At 56.5% G+C, this 21,202-nt stretch overlaps 1 protein-coding gene across 5 annotated transcripts; it reads right to left on the minus strand.

The window, feature by feature from the left end:
- Positions 1–71: 71 nt before the first annotated feature.
- On the minus strand, positions 72–9,854 carry SLC12A9 (solute carrier family 12 member 9). Of its 5 annotated transcripts, none has more exons than XM_061153532.1 (14): positions 9,730–9,854; positions 8,519–8,741; positions 8,168–8,302; positions 7,608–7,739; positions 6,658–6,966; positions 5,713–5,820; positions 5,482–5,593; positions 4,806–4,963; positions 4,611–4,693; positions 4,350–4,474; positions 4,001–4,193; positions 3,677–3,851; positions 3,292–3,438; positions 72–1,343 (listed from the first exon to the last, which is right to left on the minus strand). In XM_061153532.1, exons 2-14 carry the CDS (start codon positions 8,697–8,699, stop codon positions 457–459), a joined length of 2,745 nt encoding a protein of 914 aa, XP_061009515.1. In that variant the 5' UTR covers positions 8,700–8,741; positions 9,730–9,854; the 3' UTR covers positions 72–456. The 5 variants fall into 5 exon arrangements, with proteins under 5 accessions (XP_061009515.1, XP_061009511.1, XP_061009513.1 ...); XM_061153528.1 differs by lacking the exon at positions 9,730–9,854 and adding an exon at positions 9,518–9,662; XM_061153530.1 differs by lacking the exon at positions 9,730–9,854 and adding an exon at positions 9,514–9,654.
- Between the last annotated feature and the right edge of the window lie 11,348 nt (positions 9,855–21,202).

Raw genomic sequence — 21,202 nt, forward strand, 5'->3', positions numbered from 1 at the left:
ATTTCTCCCTCTTTCCATCCCACGTACCCACCCCGCCTCCAGAAATGCTCAGTCCGCACTTAGTGTTTTGATCTTTTATTCACATTGAGCAGTTAGAAAAATAAAACAGAACAAAAACATCACAACCTCAGGGGTGGGGGAGGGGGGGTCTGTTGGGCGAGGTGGAGGGGGGAGACTGAGGTAGCCTAGAGTCACAAGCGGAGACCCAGCCCCCGTCAAGGCACGGGTGAAGGGAGGGAGGCCCGCAGGGAGGGCTGTGGACTTCCTGGGGAAGGTGGTGGGGACAGCTGCCCTGCGTTAGTACCCGCACTCGGGGCCGGGAGACCAGGATGCCCTAATACGCCCACCAGTGGCCGAGTCCCACGTGGCAGACTGGCGCAAGGCAGCCCTTCCCCTTCTCACCCTATAATCAAGGTGGGCCACCGATCTGGATGCTCTCTCTGCTTGGCGTGGGCATCAGAGATCAGTGCAAGTGACAGGGGTAACACCATGAATGAGCAGCGTGGGGCCCAGATCTCGGCTCAGAATTTCCAGGAGCGCCAGGTAGCGCAGGTAGCGGGCAGAATCAGCAGGCGGCCGCGGTAGGTACAAGAAGGTGAGGGCGGTGGTGGGCCCCACCTCACCATCCCCTTCCTCAGGCCCACCGGGCCCTCCCCTACCACGCCCCTGCTGGGCCCGAACCAGGGCGTTGGCGCTGCATGCCAGGGCCTCTGCCTCGGCGTCTCCCCGCCTGCCGTTCACAAAGTCCCCTTCCTCCTCCTCCTCCTGCTCCTCGGAGGCGGCCCCCTCGCCCCACACCACCTCCCGCACCTCGGCCCGGATCCTCAACTGGCTCAGCAGTGCCCGCAGGCGCCCCTCGGCCGCCCCCGGGGCCTCCCGAGGCCCCAAGCACAAGAAGATCCGGAGGCGGGCGCTGTGCCAGGCAGGCACCATGCCCAAGATGGTCGCCATTTGCAGCAGGAAGAGGCCGCACACATCCACATAGCCGGGCCCGCCCCGGGGCCGCAGCAGGTTGAGGGGCCACACGTCCACATGATGCAGCTGGGAGGTGCCCCCAGACCCCCGGCTCAGCCGCTCGGGGGGCAGGGCCCCACAGGCCCGGGCCAGGACCACGTTCTTGTTCATCTTCAGGGCGTCTGCCACGGTGGCCACGTAGTCCTGGGGACTGAGAGCCCGGGGGCTCCCAGGAGCCCGGGGTGGAGGGAACAGGGTGCTCAGGGCCGGGGCCCCGGCCTCCTGGGTGCCATCCGCAGGCTCAGAGAAAGCCGGGTCCGTCAGGAAGTGATCCTGGGGTGCAGCATCGTCATAGAAACCCAGGACCAGCGTGTTGGGCTTCATGCCACCTGGGGGGGCAGAGAGGTAGGTGGGAAGGAACCCAGGGGAATCAGACGGGTGGGCTGAGTTCACAGCACACTAACGGGCGCCCACTCCCATCTGCTGACAGCGCTGTGTGTCAGCCATCAGGTATGACATGTGCATAATGTGGCCTCTTAAGGCAACATTATGCACATTTGCATAATGACTTTCCGTGTTCCCAAACACTTTCACATGCATTTATTTGATTTATCTCCATGACTAATCTCCCCCACCGAAATAGGCAAAGTGGGCCCTAAAGCTTGCTTTAACTAAGGAGCACTTCCAGTCCATGGCAGTAGGATGCATTCATTCCAGGCTTCAAGCCGCACACCTTTTCGTGATGGGAGAGGAGTCTGACTCCACTGGCAAATGGGACCCCCTGATTAACCAAGCTCATGGCCTTGATTCCCAGGGAGATAACGCTCAGACCCTGCTAGTGGAGGATGAGAGCTCAGGACGGGGGGCTGCACAATCCGTTTCTAGGACCGCAGAGTCCTAATGATGGCCTGTCCAAAGCACAGTCCCCAGCGAGCTTACCATCTGCACACTGACGGGGCCCAGTCCTGTTGAAAGTACTTCATATTTTTAATCATCAGATCCCTGAAGCAACGCTATGAGGTAGAGACGATTACTCACCCTCTCTTACAGATAAGGAACCTGAGACCCAGAGCGGTGAAGTCACTAGCCCAAAGGCTCATGGCTGGTAAACACTGGGTCCAGGAAGTGACCATGATGTCTCGGGCACCAGAGCCTGTTCTCTTAGCCACTAAGTGGGTGGTGCGCCAACCACAAAGCCCCCAGTCCCTGCTGACAGCTCCCGGGCTTTAGCATCTGAACAACCAATATGGGATGGGATCATTTCCCCTGTGGCAGGGTTGTGTTTACAGGAAGACCCAGACCTCTTCTAAGACCCATTCTCAAGGGGCAAATGGTTTACTCAAAATCTACCACCAAATCAACTTCTCCATGCTGGGGAACTGACTGCTTAAAGGAAACCTTTCCCTTTTCATGTGAGTTATTTTCAGCAGGATGAATGGCATGGAAGGAGTGGTCTCTTGGTCCAGGCTCCCCCACAAAAGATGGGACTGGAAGAGATGCTGCTGGGTCTATCTGATACTATCTCATGATGCTTACCAACACCCCTAGAACTCCTTACCAGGTGGGACTTCCAACCGACCTTGCAAATTAAACTAGTCATACCCCCTCCTGAGCATTTTCCAGGGTTCTGATTGACATCAACCAAGCGAGCAGGGCAATGTCCAACACCTGAACTTTAGCCAGACTGTCAGTGGGGTAGGAAGCATGCACTCAGGGAGGGCGCAAACGTTAATCCCAAGACTGAGAAAGAAGGAGGCAGCTCAGCAGGGTTTGGAGGAAGGTGGGGTGCTGGGCCAGAGGACACGCGTCACAAAGCCAGGAACATTCCACTCCATCCGAGAGCATCAGCCACGCCCCTGCCACCTTCGGCACCCTTTATAGTGTCTGGGGGCCTTGTTAGTTATATCACTTCCCCCTTCTCTGCTCAAAGCTCAGCTGAGATACTATCTCATCACAAAACCTTGTCCACCACATCAGTGACCACGGTCTTCCTCTTTCTGAACTCCAGTGGTTAGAAAGCATCTGCCCTGGATTTTGATGGGGGCAATGCCCAGCCTCAAATCCTTCTCCCATTGTCCTCAGGAAGACAACACACTCTTCACAGCCTGTGCCCCAATCATGGGTCAGAAAGAAACCAAAAAAAGCCATGTCCCTCCATCTCTAGTCCTAAGGCAGCTCCTCGGAGACCTCCTCACACACTGTCTTTTATCTTTGAGGATCAAGTCCTGTCTGCACGAGACGGCGGGTTCCTTTTGGAGCCTGCAATCTGTGGTTTACTCTCGGGGGGAGGGGAGCAGAGATGGAGAGGGGCCACGGAGGGGGCCAAGGGCAGCTCACCAAGACCCGAGATCCGCAGCAGGTGCTGAGCTCCCTGGCGCACAGAGGGCGAGAGGGTGAGATCCACAAAGGCCTTCACTTGGGCCCGGTCCACCAGGCTCAGCCATGCCCCGTACTGCGGCTGCACGGGGTCTGAGGGTAGAGAGTCTGCAGAGAAGGCAGGCAAACACGTGTGGGCCAGACTCGTGCACTTCCTCCTCGAGTCCAGATCCCACGTGGGCAGAAAAGAAGGGTCTGGGCAGGGACGCGGCTGGTTAGGAAGGGCGATCTGGGAAGACTGCAAGAAGTCTCAGGGATATCAAGAACACAAAGAGCATCTGGGAGCCAGAGAGAGAGAGAGAGGATGTGGGGGGTGGGGGGAGGTGGTGAGTGGAGGGCAACTGACCGAGGTCTCCCAGGGTGACATGACCCAGCACGTAGAGACCCCCTTTCTTGAGCTGGTTGGCCAATCGCAGCAGAGGCAGGGTGCCCCGGGGGTTCCCCACCAGGAGCAGCAGCTGCGGCCGCCAGAACTTCACGTGGTCCTTCCGGACATCCAGCCGGAGCAGGTACTTCCGCACCTGGAGTCAAGGGGAGGCGGAGGGGGGAGGAAGGGATCTGGCGGGTGGCCCCAATCCATCCCCCAGGTCTCCCCGGAATGGGGGTGTTCCCAACCTGCCTCCTCCCCTCCCCAACCCGCCCCACACTCCCCTCCGCCAGCTCCCCGGACCTGGTGGAAAAGCAGGGCCTGGCTGACGTAGCCCCAGCTGCTGGGCCCTCCTCGAGCCGTGAGCAGGGCAGAAAGCAGGCCCATGAGGAGCAAGGAGCCGCCAGCGGCCCCGGGGCTGATGAGGAACATCATGAGCAGGCAGGAGGCCACCCCCAGCAAGCAGGTGTGCCAGGAGAAGAGGTTGAAGGTGGGGCTAGGGGCCGACAGAGAAGGAACAGTGCTCAGGGAGGCCCCCGACATCACATCATCACCTCCGCTCCTGCTCCAAATCTGCCCGCTTGGTCCCAGGCCTTCCCACCATCGTTACTCCCGCCCTTCCTCCGGGGACACAGGCGGCTCCTTCTCTCACCGGAAGTTGGGGGCCGAGGCCCACTCCAGGCTCAGGCAGGACAGGTCCACGGCAGCGTAGGCCACCAAGTAGAAGACGGTGACCACGGCGGCCAACGTGTTCAGCTTTCCGGCCAGGAGCACCAGCTGGACGAGGACCGAGAGGCTGGGTGTCCGTTGCCTCCTCGGGCACGTCTCCCCACACGCACGCCCAACCCTCCCCGGTCCCAGGAGTGTAACCGGAGGGGCTGAAGGTAAGGGCAGCTTGAGGAGGCAGGCTTACCTGCACAAGGCCCCAGGAATACAGCACAGCCCCCCAGGGGTTCCCCCCTCGGGATACCACCTTGGCCGGCGCCAGGACCACTCCTGTGCAAACAGAAAGGCAGCAGGCAGAAAGGTGAGCCCGGGGCCGAGCAGGGGACAGAGACAGACACGCGAAGGTGCGCTCAGAGCCCCGCACGAGGCAGGGGAAGCCCACCGAAGAGGTCGTCCTGGGCCAGGGCGTGGAGGATGCGGGAGGCGCCAATGAGGGAGCTCATGGAGGCAGAGAGCGACGTGGCGTAGATCCCAACCAGCACCAGCGGGGGCCACAGGCTGATGGCTCGGAAGAAGCCATAGTCCTCCTGCAGCAGCACCCTGCAGGCAAGGAGAGGAGGAGGAAGCCGGACATAAAGCTGCGTCCACCCCCAGGGACCTGGTGAGAACAGTGCTCTCAACACCGGGTGGGTTCAGCGCTGGGCGTTCCGGACTGACCCCATCCCTGACCTCAAGGATCATACTGATAGATCGAGTGGGCCTGGGGGGTCAGACTGGGGTTCTACTGGTTGTCATTGGGCTGCTGTGGATTTAATCACAGGGTGGACGTTCCCAACGGTATAGGCACAAGAGGCCAAATATTTATGGAGCCACAGATTGACTGGCAAGCCCCACCCCCAGACCAAGCAGCACCAGGCAGGAAGCAAATGCTGGCTTCCAGTGGGCTCTTACCACGTAACCAGCCCTCCCCATTTCAGGCATCAGCTCCGACTCACTCCCCATTTTCCATGCACCCCAACCATGTGGGCATCTCCCGTGCCCCCCAGCCAGCGCTTCACTTGGGGAACCAGGTGTGACAACTCCATTCCCACACCTCACTCCGCCCCATGCCCAGGCACCTGTCACACGTGAAGCTGGAGAGGAAGAAAAGCAGGATGTAGATGAAGAAAGTATAGGCAACAGCAACGATCGTGCCCAGAGGAATGGCCCGGCTGGGGTCTTTCAGCTCCCCTGGAGGGAAGGGAGCAGAGGGGGAGGGTCCTCCACCAGCCCCCGCGTCCCTGAGCCCCTGCAGCACCTTGTAGGGGCACCAGGTGGCAAGGCAGCCCCCCTCCCCCAGGGACGCTCACCTGACATGTTGGCCCCAGCCATGATGCCCGTGCAGCCGTTAAAAAGAACGGCAAAGACGCTGGCGAAGGTCATCATGGCCCCCGTGGTGTAGTCCTTGGCGTAGCCAGCTGAGGAGGAGGGGTCATTCCCGGGGACGAAAGGGGGTCAGCCTCCCTCCTAAGGATCCAGGTGTTTTGGCCCTGCCTCCCTCCCCTCCTATTCTAAAACACACCCCCTGCCTCCCCACCATCCTGACCAGCTCACCAAGACCCCAGCCCTGACCCCACCCCAGTCTCAGCTGACTTCAGCTCCTCCTTCTCCCCCATGCGCCTCTGTTCTTCCCTCCACACCTTCATCCACGCTCTTTCCTAGCTGCCTTCCCTCTCCCTCCTATCTGAATTTTCCAACCCCTGGGATTTCCCTGCTGGTCCAGTGGCTTGGACTCCAAGCTCCCAATACAGGGGGTCCGGATTCCATCCTTGGTCAAGGAACTAGATCTCACATGCCACAAGTAAGACCCAGCACAGCAAAACAAATAAAAATGAATTTCCCAGCCCCACTCTAGCCCCACTCAAGACACCTCTAGCTCCTCCAGCTCTGGCCAACCCCCTCCCCTCAGTCCATATGCAGGTCTCCCTCCTCTGGACTCCTCTGTGATTCTTATCTCCTTGAATCATACCCCATCCTAATATGCAATTTGTTTCCTGAGTGTACATCTTATCTCTCCAATTAAACAAGTTCCTCTAAGGCAGAGACTGTCTTGCGGTCATTCCTACCGCTCGGCTGGGCCAAACACACAGCGGTCAACACATGCCCAGCAGATTCTAATCAACCTGCACTGCTCCAGGTTCAGACCTCTTACTGCTGATCATCTGACATCTGTTCTCATCCAGAGATTCCAAGCCACCCCCACCACGGGCTCACCCCTTGCCCTGAGAACCCCAGGACCCCTTCACCCAGCTCACCATCCAGATTAGCCTTCAGGGTGCTGCTGTTGAAGCCAGTGAAGTGGCCGACCTGGGGCGGCAGGGAGGAGCCGTTGGGGCCAGGCCGAGGGGCCAACGGGATGTCCCTGGGCCCCACAGCCACAAAGCTGACCAGCACGGAGGCCAGGGAACCGGAGACCAGCAGGAATGTGAGGAAGGAGGCCCGGGCGTAGAGGCCGGCCCCCAGGGTACAGACCCCGCCCACCAGGCCCAGCAGCAGGGAGCCATAGAGCAGGCTCCAGCCGTAGCCCTGGGGCAGGACCCGGAGGCCACTGGACCCCGAGGCATCTGCAGAGAGGAAGAACAGAGTTAGATGGCCACGCCTCCAAGGAGGGACCCCAGTCATGACTCAGAGCAGGCAGAGACCCCATCTTTGGCCCACTTGTCCTCAGAAAGACCATCTTTCCCACTCCCCCACCCAACTGGACTCCCCTGGTGGCTCAGACGGTAACGAATCCACCTGTAATGCAAGAGACCCAGGTTCGATCCCTGGATCAGGAATATCCCGTGGAGGAGGGCATGGCAACCCACTCCAGTATTCTTGCCTGGAGAATCCCATGGACAGAGGAGCCTGGCAGGCTACAGTCCATGGGGTCTCAAAGAGTCAGACATGACTGAGTAACTAACACTTCACCCAACTGTACTCCAGCATCCTAGCCCTCCCTGGCCGGGGGGCGGGGGGGGGGGGTGTACCAGCAATCTTGCTTTGTCAATTTTCAGAGTATTAGCCTTCCCCCACCCCCTGACTAGATGGCGAGCTCCTCGTGGGCCAGGATGTTCTCTCGGATGTCTGCATGAGGCTGGGCACACAGCAGGCGCTCAAGAAAGTGCGTCTCTCCCAGGAGAGGGATTCTCCCCCTGCTGTGATCCCAGAATCCCTGACCCTGCAAATCCTTGGGGCCACCCAGACCAGAGTGGGGAGCACAGACCAGCCCCGAAGACGTCAAGTATGGCCTCCACCAGCCCCAGCAGGGAGACGGCGCAGCCACAGACGTTAGCCAGGTAGAACATCAGGCCGATGCTGCCGCCAACCTCGGGCCCCAGAGTCCGACTGATCATGACTGAAAGTGGAAGTAGGGGGTGAGTGTCAAGGGAAAAGAAACTGAACCAGAACGGGAGGCAGGGCCCAGGCACACAGCATGGTGCATCTGGTCCTCCAGGCCTCGTCTCCCGGAACGCATGGGACTGTTGCCAGAGGTGGCATGTCCCATTGTGGCCACTCCCAAGCCACGTGGCTTTGTCCAAGTCACCAGTGCTCTTGAATCTGACAGGACTGTTAGAACCAAAATGGCAGCTGGGGAGACACCTGGCAGACTCGACGATGGGGGCTCTACCGTGTAAGGCCGCGCTGGTGACCTTCTCCATGCCAACCTGTCCACTGGATGTTCACTAGAACTGGCCTGCCCCCGGGGAGACGCAGGGAGGGGCCCTCTCCTCCCCCCATAAGACAGAAGGGCCCAGACCCCCGTCCGCCCACGGCTGAGGATACAGTAGGCTCCGCCCCCTCGCACGGCTCCATTGGTGGCGATGGCACAGACAGACAGCACCGTGAGGGCCAGGATGACGTAGGCAACCAGGAGCATGGCCAAAGCCTGAAGCAGACCAGCATGACCCACCACAAACCCTGGGACAGGAGTGGCAAAGCAGGTCGGACGGCGGCTCGCCTCTCCCGCCCCTCCCGCCCCTCCCACCCGGAGCCGGTCATCAGTTACCCCAGGGCAGAGCTAAGCCCAAGGCCACAGGGAGCCCCTCCCCCAAGCCCTTCATTCACCAGCTTCTCCCAGGGCCCTTCCCCAGCCTCATTCCAGTCCCACCCTCGAGTAAACCAGTGCCAACTCACCAATCCTCAAGAAGACCACTATACTGAACATGGACAGGACCGTGGGCACCACCACACCCAGAAAGGTGGAGAGTTTCCGGGCCGGTGCCCCTGCAGGACCTCCAGCCCCATTGGCAGGGAAGGAAACCCCCTCCTCCCCCAGGAGCCGGTAGGCCAGCAGAGGAGAGTTCTCACTGGCCATGGTCGAGAGCGGGCAGAAGAAGCCACCAACGGGGTACCAGGCCTGCAAAGAGTTTGCTGAGTGGAAGCAGCTCTGTGGAGACCCCACAAAACACCTATAATCAAAGACCCAGAAACTTCCTCCAAAAGGAAACACACACACATACTCAGGTTCACCAGCAACTCCAAGAGTCAATGGGGGGCGGGGGCGGGGGTGGGGGTGGAGCGGGCAGGCTGATCCTGGCCACTGCCCCACCAATAGCAGGCTCCAAGCCTCAGGACTGGGTACCAAGGCCCCTCCCAGCTCCTGGGGCCACCCCTTCCCCCATATCCCTGAGAGGAGGGATGGCAGTGGCTCTGGAAAGGTGCAAAGATCCTCCACCTTCTTAACTAGCAGCACAAGAGGAAGCAAATCCCTCAAAGGGGAAGTGAGTTATGGACAGGAGGCCCTTTTCAACCGTTCCTCCGGGGTCCTGAGCCTCCCCCCAAGATCCTCCAGGCAATCACCTCAACCCCGGGCAATAGGAAACTTCTCAATCTTCCAAAGCCCCGCCCTCCATCAACCCTCTTCCCCCAGCCCATCTCGGACAGCCTCCTCTCTCTTTAACCTCACCAGATTCCTCCCACCCACACAAGGCATCCCCCAAACTCTACCGTTCCCGCCACTCCCCGACGACCAAAACAAAAACATCATCGGCCTGCCACCCAAGGTGGTCTTCCTTCCTGCACCGGTTCCTCCCCACTTTCTCCCCCGGGCGGGTTGAAGCGGGCCGAGATTCGCTTCTCCCCGGCCAGGCGCACCCTCACAGCCCGGGTGTGGCAGCGCGCTCACTCACCCACCGGAGGACGCAGCCGCTCGGGGGTGATCCCCGAGAGCGGGAGGGGTCTGCTACTGGCTGAGGGGGCGCGGGTGCCGGAAAAGCCAGCTGCGGCTACCGGGATGCCAGGCCCGGAGCCTACCCCCCCACCAGCACACACGCGCCCCATTGGTCCCCGAGCCCGGCCCCGCCCCGTGGGCGCGCCCGGGGGAAGCCCCGCCCCACCGGGCTCACGCTGTAAGCGCGGCTCCCCGCCCCAAGTGCGATCGAGGTGCTGCCAGGGGTCGCCCCTCAGACGCAGGTCTCCGGCACGGTGTGGGCCACAGCTCCCACTGCACCCATCACCCTGGTGCAAACGAGCGCCCGCCGCGTGGGCGGGACCCCACTCGGAGCTGGGCGGTGACGCTGCTGAAAGGGGCGTGGCCTGACGGCGGAAGGCCTCGGGCAGGTGGGCGGGGCCACGACACCTGGCCCAGGTGCGCCGCTAGGAAGGCGGGGCCCTGTCGGCCTACGCCTTAAGGGGTCCGCCTCTTCCAGCCTCCGGGATCCCCGTCCAGTGCACAGGTTCCAGCCCCAGCCCTCACCCCTGCGGCGCCCTCCCCTAGCGCCGGTTCCAGCCCACCGGCTGCTCTCCTCGCTTCCACCACCTGAGGGCGCCATTGGCTGCCGAGCCGGGCGAGCCCTGGAGGCGCTGGCCTTGGTTGGTTTCAGTCCCGTCCCCCGCCCGCTCTCGTGATTCCCTGGAAGGAAGCCCGCTCTCGCGATTCCCTGCAAGCAAGCCCCCTCCAGCAGGAATTACAGGACTTGTGAACCTTCAGGAGTCAGGATTCCCTTCCTAACTCTTTACGGCCTTCCCAGGTGGCTCAGCGATATAGAATCCGCCTGCAATACAGGAGACGGAGACGCGGATTCAATCCCTGGGACGGAAGATCCCCTGAAGAAAGAAATGGAAGATTCCCTGTAGATGAAAATGGCAACCCACTCCAGTATTCTTGCTGGGGAAATCCCTGGCAGGCTGCAGTCCGTGGGCCTGCAAGAGTCAGACACCACTTAGTCATTTAAATCACCACCGCCCACCTCAACTCTTTACAGGTATGGTCGACATTGGCACTACCTGGCAACATCCCATCCGTCAACTGTAGATAGATCCTCCTGCATAAGGTTGCAGTGTGAGTTCAATAAACTTGAACAGGCACTTGAGAACAATACTGAAATGTTCAACAAACCATCTGCATACCGTACTGTATTAAATATGCATAAGCACTTTGTGAGGTGGATCCTGCCATGATTTCCATTTTTCACAATAGGAAATTGAAGCTTGGAGAACTTCGGTAATAATTTCCTAACTTTCATAGAGGCCTTTGTGGTTACACTGTCATTTGAGCCTCAGGAAATGAACACTGCTTTTCCTGCCACTGGGCTTTGGCTGTAAATTAGCTGTAACGTTTCCCTAGGAGAGGAAGAGATTCAAACCAGTGCAAATGTGGCTTTGCCAGAGAGCGGTCTCATGAGCAGTAAACTGTGGCATTTTCATCAGTCATCCCTGCTACCCACAACATGGAGCTTGACTCCAGAGTCTCTCTCACATCCCTCCTATTACAATTTTTGGTGATTTCAATATCCACATTGATGAGACTTCCAACACTCTGGGCTGGCACGTCCTTAAACTCCACTTCTGCATAGATCTCACCCTCCATCCCACCCAATGGTTATGCCTAGACTTTATCATTACCAATAACTGGACCCCTTCCTCTTTTCGTCCATCACTTCTAATTACGCCTGTTGAGGAAAAATATTAATCTGACACTTACTAAAACAGTAGGAAAGACTTTATTCAGGGCTACTGCAATAGGTGTCAAGACACAATAGGGGAGAAAGAATGTGCTCAACTCCAAACACAGCAAAGAAAGCTGGGGATTTATAGCCAACAAGCAGAATGAGGGGTTCAGTGAATGGAAAATTACTAAGAGGAAGCATCAAGCATAGGAGGATTCTAGCTAAAGAGGCTTAACAGGATCCTTGCTGAAGGAAGGCCAGGGTGATCAATTATGAAGGGCGGGATGGATTCTCTCTAAACTGGGCTCGACATGCCCAGCAAGGATGACGGCCAAGGTGGAGGCCAAGTCCAGAAGAGGTTTCAGAGGAACCTGACTGAAGTTTGATGAAGAAGAGGGTCTTTGTCGTGCCCTGACCCCAGCAATCCTCCACCTCACTGGACCCCCAATTCATTGATCCTGCCCTCTGCCCACTGCCCTCCACTCACTTCCCTTGTTACCCAGCTTCAAGGTCACAGTCAGTGAAAAGCACTGCCTTACCCCTCGCTCACTTTATAACACCTTCCAGCAAAATCACAGCCCTGGTAAATGTTAACTATCCTCTTCAGTCTCCTTTGCCGGCTCCTCCTCCTCTCTTGGAGGAACAGCCAAGAGGCCCCATTGGACCAGAGGCTCCATTGAGCACTAGAAGTTCAGTCCACAGACTTCTTTTAACCACTTACACCCACTCCCTTGGTGATCTCATCCAATCTCCTCTTTTGAAATACCTCTCTATAGGAGTGCCGAAAGGGTATATCTCCAGCCCAGATCTCTACTCTGAACTTCCGACTGTATGTATGTCCAAGAACATGCTAACACCTGGGCCTGGACATCAAATGGGCAACTCAAACTTGGCATGTCCAAAATCCAATGCCTGACCACAGCCCACTCTTCTTGTGGTTGTCCCACTTCCCCAGTAGCTCAGGTCAAAAGCCTTGGGGTTATGTTTGAATACTCTTTCACACAACCCACATCCAACCCATAACAATTTCTTTGGCCAGTAGTTTTAAAATACAAACAGTATCCAACTGCAAATACTATACTAGTCCAGGTTGCCATCATCTCTTGTCTGCATTATTGCAACAGCCCCCTAACTGATGTGCTTGCTTCTGCCCTGGCCCCTACAGTCAATCCTAAAGGAAATCAACCCTGAATATTCATTGGAAGGACTGATGCTGAAGCTGAAGTTCCAGTATTTTGGCCACCTGATGCAAAGAGCTGACTGGTTGGAAAAGACCCTTGTGCTGGGAAAGATTGAAGGCAGGAGAAGAGGGCAACAGATGATGATGGTTAGATGGCATCATCAACTCAATGGACATGAGTGTAAGCAAACTCCAGGAGATAGTGAAGGACAGGGAAGCCTGGCGGTCTGCAGTCCATGGGGTTGCAGAGTCGGACAGGATTGAGCGACAGAACAACTACAGTCTATTCTTAACAGATTAGTTATGCTAGTAAAGTAAGTGTCCGTTCAGGACACTACTCTTTTCAAAACTGTCCAGTGGTTTCCCATTTTCCTTAGAATAAAAGTCAAAGGCTCTGATAACCTAAGGTAACCATACCTACCTCCTGATTCACTGACTACAGTCCGACTACCATACTTTATGCCTGTTGCCTTGGCATATGTAGTAACAGCACCTGTTCGCTCAGAAGTCGTCTATATATTACATGGGTACCTTACTCATGAAGCCCTACCGGATCTTCATCTCGTCCTCACCTCCCCTGACCTTGCCCCACAACGACCTCTGGGCTGGTCCCAACAAGGCGCTATGAGCACACCCAAAGAGTCTCCTTTGTCTTCTGGACTCAAATATTATCTTCTTAGTGAAATCTTCTCTGCCAGTCCCACTTAAAATTGAACTGCGCCTTCCTTCCCATCCCACTTTCCCATTTTCCTCTTCTGTTTTTTTTGTTGTTTTTTTTTCTCCCTCCATAGTGCTTAACACCATCTAATACGTGTCCTTTACTGGTTTCTCATGTTCACTGAGAAATGTAAAGCGAAGCTCCACAAAAAGTTAAGCTCCCAATAGGAAGTTAAGCTGCACAAATCAGGAATTTCTCTTTGCTTCGCTGCTCTAATTGCAGTACTTCTCACAGTCCCGGGCACCCGAGTAGCCCTCAAAAGCCACGCATCAACTGCTCGCGGAACCATCTCAAACCTAGGGCTTACTCCGCACAAGATTGCATCGGCCCCGCCCCGCCCGCTCGGACGGGAAGATGGCGGCGCCCAGGGGGCCGCAGAAAGAGGGCAACCAACGAGACGGCGCCGGCTCGCTAGAGCGTCCGCGCCGCCGCCTAGTCTGCGGTTGCGTCCTGGGAAGGCGCGAATTCAGAGAATATGTGTTGGTCTTCCTCCCCACCATTTTTAAAGGAGAAAGGAATTAACTAATCCTCAGAAAGTGCTCTGTCTGACTTGCCCGCTGTCTCCCTACCGCTGGGGGTTCCCGGATCTGAGGCGTGTTAGGACGCGGTTGTGGGATTCAGTATCTAGGTTTTTCTCCCCTCGTGTTGGCTCCCGGGTCTACCTGTTAGGACATCTCGGGGTATCCATCCAGCCTTCAGTTCTAGGGATCCCCGAACACATACCCGGACCGCCCCTCGGAAACAGGACGCCCAATCCCCGCCTCCAGGTGCCCCACTCCGAGATCAGGCCCTAAATGCTACCTCCCCGGAGATCCACCCTCCCCACTCTCGCCGTGAGCTCCCCAGGATTAAGTCTTGTGAATCCCGACCACCCCCCGCCTCCCCCAGGCGCCAGGGGCAGATGAGCCCTTGGCCACCGCCCCTCCAATTTCCTGCAGACCCAGCAAACAAAAGGCTCGGGAAGAGAGGCGAGGCTGAGCAGGGCGCCCTTCCTGCAGGAACAGCTGATGGAGCAAAATGACCCAGGAGGGAGAGGAGGGGAGGGATGAAATTCCAGGGTTCCAGGAGGACCGCAGCAGGAGGCCAGACAATTAGATCTCGGGGAAGGAGGGAGGGAGTCCCGGAAAGTGGATGTGCAAGGCCCAGGCAGGACACTACAGTTTGCTGGGCTCTGTCAGATCCCTGCAGCCCCGGTGGGGGTGATGTCAGCCGTAGGGAATGGAGGGGGTGGGGGGAACACTGGATTTCAGGTGAGCTCTCAGGCCCCTAGGCTGGAGCGGTGGGGGCTGGGAGAGCCCTGAAGCCCTGCGTCATCTCCTCTGGGGCCCAGCCTACCGCCCCCTGGCCCGACCTGCTACCCTCGGTGAGGGCCCCACCCTGGCCTGGCTTCCTGCTCCTCCCCAGCCACAGAGCTTTCCCTGCCAAGCTCAGGAACCAGCCCGGGGGCTTCTGGTCTCTTCAGAGCTTTGGTAGCCTAGCCCCCAGACTCGCAGAGTCCTTACGTTCCCTCCTAGAGCCGTTGCCCCTGCCCCCATCCCTGTCATGGTCACAATGGTCTGGGAAGGGCCCCCGTCCAGTGGGTGGGGGGATCTGGCTTGGAGAGGGGGCTTGGCCTCACATCCTGTCAGGCTGCCAAGGGAAGAGAGGAAACAAAAGACTTCCCCCTGCTGAGACAATGAGCCTCCCATTACCTACCCCCCCCCCAACTACCTCCCCACCCCTCCCTTTCTGCCCTGGCCCCCAGCCCCCCAGCCCCCGTTGTCTCTACCTCCTTGGCCTCGGGTAGCCTCAGCTAGCCTCGGCCTCTGCGCTGAGCTCTGCCCTTCTCCTGCCTTCCTTCCGATCAGCTCGCACTGATGCTTGCTCCCAGTCCTGGCTGGGACCTGCCACCCCATCAGTGCTCAGGGAGGGCCCCTTCTGTCCCCAGAGCCAAGATTGGGGCCTGGCTGGGCAAGGCTCTGGTGAATGTTAGGGGGTAAATTACACTCTCATTAACGGCTAGTGGGAAGTAGGGGCTCCAGGAGGGAAAGCATCCAAGGCCACAGAGAGAGGGGCGTGCCCTCAGCCTGGCCTGGGTGAGAGAGGAAGGAGGGAAAGGGCACACGTGTCCTCCAGGTCCTTGGAGGTGGGGCTGAAAGGCCATCCTGGTGCTGAGTGCGGAGTCTGGCCCACCTGCTGGCTACTAGCTGAGTGCGTTGGACAGGTCACTTAACCTTCTGAGCCTGCCTCATTTTTAAAGTGGAAATCATAATAACGCCCATCCTGCCCTCTCACGGGGTTGTTACGTTTCAAATACGATAATGTTTGTTTGGGGGGAAAGAAGAGGAAGTAGGTAGTAAAGCTTTCCTTAGTCTTCTCAATCTCTGCAACCTCCTCCACACCCCTCATTCCCACCCCCAGCAATTTCCATCACCATCATGTGACAATAACTCCCAAACCAGTAGCTCCAGCCAAAAAGCTCTCTGAGCTGCAGACCCAATGAGCTCAGATCTAGTTGACTTCTGACCCAGATGCCTGAAGGTACACAGGGATCTGAAATACCACATGCCCAGCATGTGCCCCATCCCTGCCCCTGCGGTCTCCATTTTATTAGCTCCTACCAGGTTGCCCTTGAGAGTCCCTTGGGCAGCAAGGAGATCAAGTCAGTCAATCCTAAACGAAATCAGTCCTGAATATTCATTGGAAGGACTGAAGCTGAAGCTCCAGTACTTTGGCCACCTGATGCAAAGAACTGACTCATTGGAAAAGACCCTGATGCTGGGAAAGATTGAAGGCAGGAGGAGAAGGGGATGACAGAGGATGAGATGGTTAGATGGCATCACCGACTTGATGGACATGAGTTTGGGTATGCTCCGGGAGTTAGCAATGGACAGGGAAGCCTGGCATGCTGCAGTTCATAGAGTCGCAGAGTTGGACACAACTGAGCAAATGAACTGAACTGACTGACCAAGCTGCCAAAGTCTGAAACTTGAATCATGTTTGATTTCAGTTTTCCTTCCTCTCCCAGCCAGGCTTCGGGTCCTGTCCACTCTAGTTCCCTGACATCTTTTGAATTCTCCCCTCACTGTCATTTGAAGAACTGTATGTGGTTTCTCTGCCTTCAGTCTTGATCGATTTCAATCTATTCTCCAAAGTTGTACAAGCCAAGCAAGGACTTTCTATACTGATCTGACGATGTCACTTCTTTGCCTAAAATGCTTCTGACTCAGGCTTCCCTGGCTGGCAGTCAGGGTGGTTAAGACTCCCCACTTCCACTGCAGGAAGCTCGGGTCAGATCCCTGGTTGGGTAAGTTACACGTGCCTCTAGGTTCAGCCAAAAAAAAAAAAAAGAAAGAAAGAAAGAAATTACAATATAATAGGATAATAAAAGTTTGCTTTAAAAAAGTATCTTCAGCTCCCCAGGTACTCAGGACAAGTGCACCTCTGGAAGGTCCCATAAAGATGGAGACTGGTTCTTGCTCACCTCCAGCTCACCCATTGTCACTGCCCTGGCACCCCACACCGGGCATTGTGAACACTGGCAGCTTGAGGACAGTCTCACCACATCCATGCTTTTGTACTTGCTGCTTCTTCTGCCTTGCAAGCAACCTTTCCCACCAATCTCCTCCAGGACTCATTCAGACAGCATTGTCTTCTTCAGAAAACTCACCTTGAACCTGTTAGTTGGATCCGTGTGCTTCCTCCATGATCCCATAGGACCCTCTGCCTACCACCCTTTATGCTCAACACATAGCCTCCTGTGTTCTGTGGAGATTTTATGACAATTTCTACCCCTGGATTGTCAAGTCCTAGAAGGTAGAGATCATGTTGTGTCCCCAGTCCTGTTTCAATAGTAATTGTTCTAAAAATAAACATTGGGTAAATTAAAGATCAGGGTCTTCCCTGGTGATCTAGTGGTTAGGAATGCACCTTCCAATGCAAGTTTGATCCCGGTTTAGGGAACTAGGATCCTACATGCCATGCCATGGGGCAACTAAGCCCTCACTGCAACTCCTGAGCCCACATGTTCTAGATGCTGTGCAGTGCGACTAGAGAAAGTCCACTCATGGCAAGGAAGACCCAGGGAAACAAACAAACAAAAAAGAGACTAACCAATAAGGAGATAAACAGTCAACAAATATTTATTAGCATCTACTATGAGAGAGGCTTGCATGGGACTTCAAGTGAACACAACATGTAACCTTTTATGAAGCTTAGAGCCACATACAAGCAAATACACAGTCACTAATAAATTATATTAATAAAAGCATGTGTCTATTACAACTTTGTATGTGATGAGTTCAGGAAGGTTTGTGGTGGTCATGTAAGGAGCGGATTCAGATTTTGTGGGCCCTGATGTTTTTACAATGTGGGGGAACCTGCTTTAAGAAAACAAAAATAAAACCATGAATATAAAATTAGGTGTAAAAGTTAAAGTTTACTTAGATTGAGCAATCACAACCGGCTGCACTGTTAAGATGACAGACACCATAAATATCACAAAATCTAGAAAAACAATACAATATTTGTAGTTAATAACTGCCAACAGATCACTATAATTCTATCATGTCCTGTCTCTTAGATGTGAACTCTGACCACCTCTTCATATTATGATTTTCTATTATTTTCTATTCTCTCTCTCTCTTTCTCTAGTACGGCTGATTGAATTTTTTTCTTTCATTATTGAGAATTTCTAAAAATCTCATTGAGAAAAAAAAAATCTCATTGAGCTTTACAACTTATTATTGGTACCATCAAAATCTCTTATCAAATTCCTTTTGTGCAAGAGGGGTGAGATTTGGGGCCACTTCAAATGTTCTCCTGCTGTGACTAACCTTGAACACTGTTTAAATGGATGGTACTCATTAACTCGGGTAGTAGGAGGAGCCTGGAAGGTGAGAGATGCCTAAACTTAAAACTTTCTGAGCTCCCAGATAAACTTAACTCTAGACTTTGACAGAGTCAGGTGGTCCTTACAAGGAGGGGCTGGGATATGGGAACAGGAGAGACAATTTCTACAACTGATGAAAGGGATGGCTTCTTTGTTGTTTAATACATAAAGAAAAGAAAAAAAAAAAAAATCCTAACTCCAAGCCCACTCCAAACACTCCACTGTAACCATGTGGCTAGCATAAAGAAAGCCCTACCAGCTGTTGGGGGTGGGGGGTGCCCCACACAGGTACTGCCACTGGCAGGATATCGAACATGGACAAGGAACAGGGGCAATAGCCTAACAGCTGGGGTGGGAAAACAGCAAAGTACTCTCAGTGCCCTAATAATGAAGAAAGGTGGGCTTGAGACTTGTTGGGGTCTGCGGAGCCAGCGTCAAACCAGGTAGTGCCATGGATGCTCACCTGTGTAATTTAACCCTGTGGATACTGAATTAGCTTACCTCCAAAGTGGTTCTGGGTGGTAGGAAGCTGGAGGAAATGATCTCACACCCACAGAAGAGGCAGAGCATGGTTTTTGAGCACTTGAGTGGATCATCTCCATGGAAGAGGGAAATAATGGGATCTCCACCAGAGCATAGATCTTTCAGGTCAGGAGCCCTGTTTTACAAACAAATCTTGCAAACTGGCAGAGTGATCACTTGGCATATAGTAGATGTTCAATAAAGGTTTCATTTTATTCACTCTTTGATTGGTAAACACCAGGTGATTCAGTGGTAAAGAATCCCCCTGCCAATGCAGGAGATTTGGTTTCTATCCCTGGGTCAGGAAGATCCCTGGAGAAGGAAAGGGCAACCCACTCCAGTATTTTTGCCTAGAGAATCCCATGGACAGAGGACTACAGTCCATGGGGTCGCAAAAGAATTGGACACAACACAGCGACTTAACAACAGGTATTAGGAACTGGATTACATGCTGTGGGATGAGGGCTGAGGACCCATGATAAGGGATGGACTGTGTATATTCTTCCCTGTGGTGCTCTGCTCCTTCTTGCTGAGGGAGGTGCTCAGGGGTCAGAAATACAGGGTTTGAATCTCTGATGGGCTGTTGCATCCCTTCACCCCTCTGACTCATCAGCCCATCACTCCATCCAGCCTGATTTCTTGGGGCACCTGGGTTTCCTTTCCATTCAGGCCATGCACCCCCCCTCACCCACCCCCACCATGATGATGAACTGCCTCCCCCATCAAAGGAGAGGAGTTAAGCAACCAAGAGCCTGAGGGGGATTGAGGGCAGGGCCCAGGAGGAGACACAAACATAACTTTTAGAGGCTGGAGAATCAGTACAGGTTGAGAGCAGTCAGAGGGTGTCGGGAGGAGATGGATAACCTGGAGGAGAGGCTGAGTAAGGAGGGAGACGGGGCTTGGATCGGGGAGGGAGGAGGGAATTCCCAGCTCTGACCTGGTCTGCCTGGCTCCAGCCAAGCCGGCTGTTTCCTGCCTTCCGTGACCCCCCACCCCGGAGCAGGACCCAGGCACGGCCACGAGGAAGGGCAGGGGTGTGGGGAGCACCACTTGCAGCAGAAAGATAAGTGCGCTGGGACAAGAGGTCTTTACAGGCCTTGCTGTCCTCACCGTGGGTTAGAGGGGCTTGGCAGCCCCGCAAACATCTAGGACTCCTCTCTCCCTCTCTTTTGGCTCCTGGGCTCCTCAAGACTCTGTCCCCCTTAACTGCCTTCTGAGTCTAAGCTCTTTCCTTCCAGCTCTTCCACTAGCTGACTCCTGCAGTACTGTCTTGGTCTCCCCAAGACCCACCCCACGGGTGCCCAGACAGAACCGGGCTGGGGGGAGGAGCTGCTTTTCTGTGGCTCCCCTCTAACTGATGAGATGGAGGGGGAATGGCCACGAAAGGAAGGGCCCTCCCAGCCACGCCGAGGGCCCCCAGGAGCCAGACAGGAAACAGCTTCAGGAAAGACAGACAGCATCAGACCCGGCCCGAGTCCAAGGGGTCAAGGCTGAGGGCAGCGCGGGAGCCCTCCTAAACGCGACGGTGGGAGAGAGAGGACCATGATTTGGGAATCTGGCCCTCCTTCTCTCGGATCCAAGTACCTTTTATTTACCCTTGCTTGCTCCCCATCTCAACCCAGGTGCCCCGTTCCTCCGCACGTTTTCAGCTCTAGGTTGCGCGCATAGTAGGTCCCCAATATTTAATGTTTGTTGAATGACTGTGTGAACATTCGCTCCACGGTTATCTAAGCTGAGATCGTTGCCTCGGCGCCCGCTGGGCCACCCCTCCGTCCTCAAAAGTTTCCCTCCAAACACGGTCCCCTGTGCCAACTAGGGGGTGGTGGGCGAATCCAGAAGAATCCGAAGTCCGCAGGAAGCATCCGACAGGGCTTCGTGTGTGCGGCCCTCCAAGCTGCTGGGTGCGTTTCTCTGCTCCCTGGTGTCTGCTGGGCTCAGGCCTGCCCCGGACGGGGGCGGTGGCGGTGGGGCGCGCGGGGGAGGGGGCAGGCATCCCTGGGCCCCGGCCCCGACACGCGCGGTCCGGGCCAGGGCGCACGGCCTCGGTGCAGGTCCGGGCGGTCCCCCGCTCGGCGCCCGCCGCCCCTCCCCCTTCTCCAAACTTTCTCCCAACTTCCCGACCTGCTCCGCTCTGCACCCCACTCAGCTTCCCTCATGAATTATTCAGCAGCGCGCGCTCCAATCAGCGCGCCCCGGCCCCCTCGCCGAGCCGTGGCTGGGGGGGTGGGGGAGCTCCCCCCGCCCCCCGCGCGCCCCTCCCTCCCGGCCAGGCGCCGCCCGGCCCAGTCCCCAGCCCGGCCCAGCCCCAGCCCGCCCGGCCCGCGCCGCAGTCTCCCTCCCTCCCGCTCCGCTCCCCGCTCGGCTCTCACCCTCCCCGCCGGCGCGGAGCGCACTCGGCCCGGCGGCACGAGCAGCGCCACTCCAGGGAGGGGGGGAGACCGCGAGCGGGCGGCCCACCCCCAGCAGCTTGCTGGGGCGGGACCCCGAGGCCCCGGAGGGACCCCGACTCCAGCCACGTCTAGCTCTGCGCCCGCCCGGCGCGGCCGCTGCCAAGACGCCCCCCGCCTTCTCGTCTGCGCGCGCGGCGGGGACGCGGGGCCACACCTGGGCGCCGCCGCCCGGTGCCCGGCGCGCCCGCATG

This window comes from Dama dama, chromosome 10, assembly GCF_033118175.1.
Source record: "Dama dama isolate Ldn47 chromosome 10, ASM3311817v1, whole genome shotgun sequence".
NCBI lineage: Eukaryota > Metazoa > Chordata > Mammalia > Artiodactyla > Cervidae > Dama > Dama dama.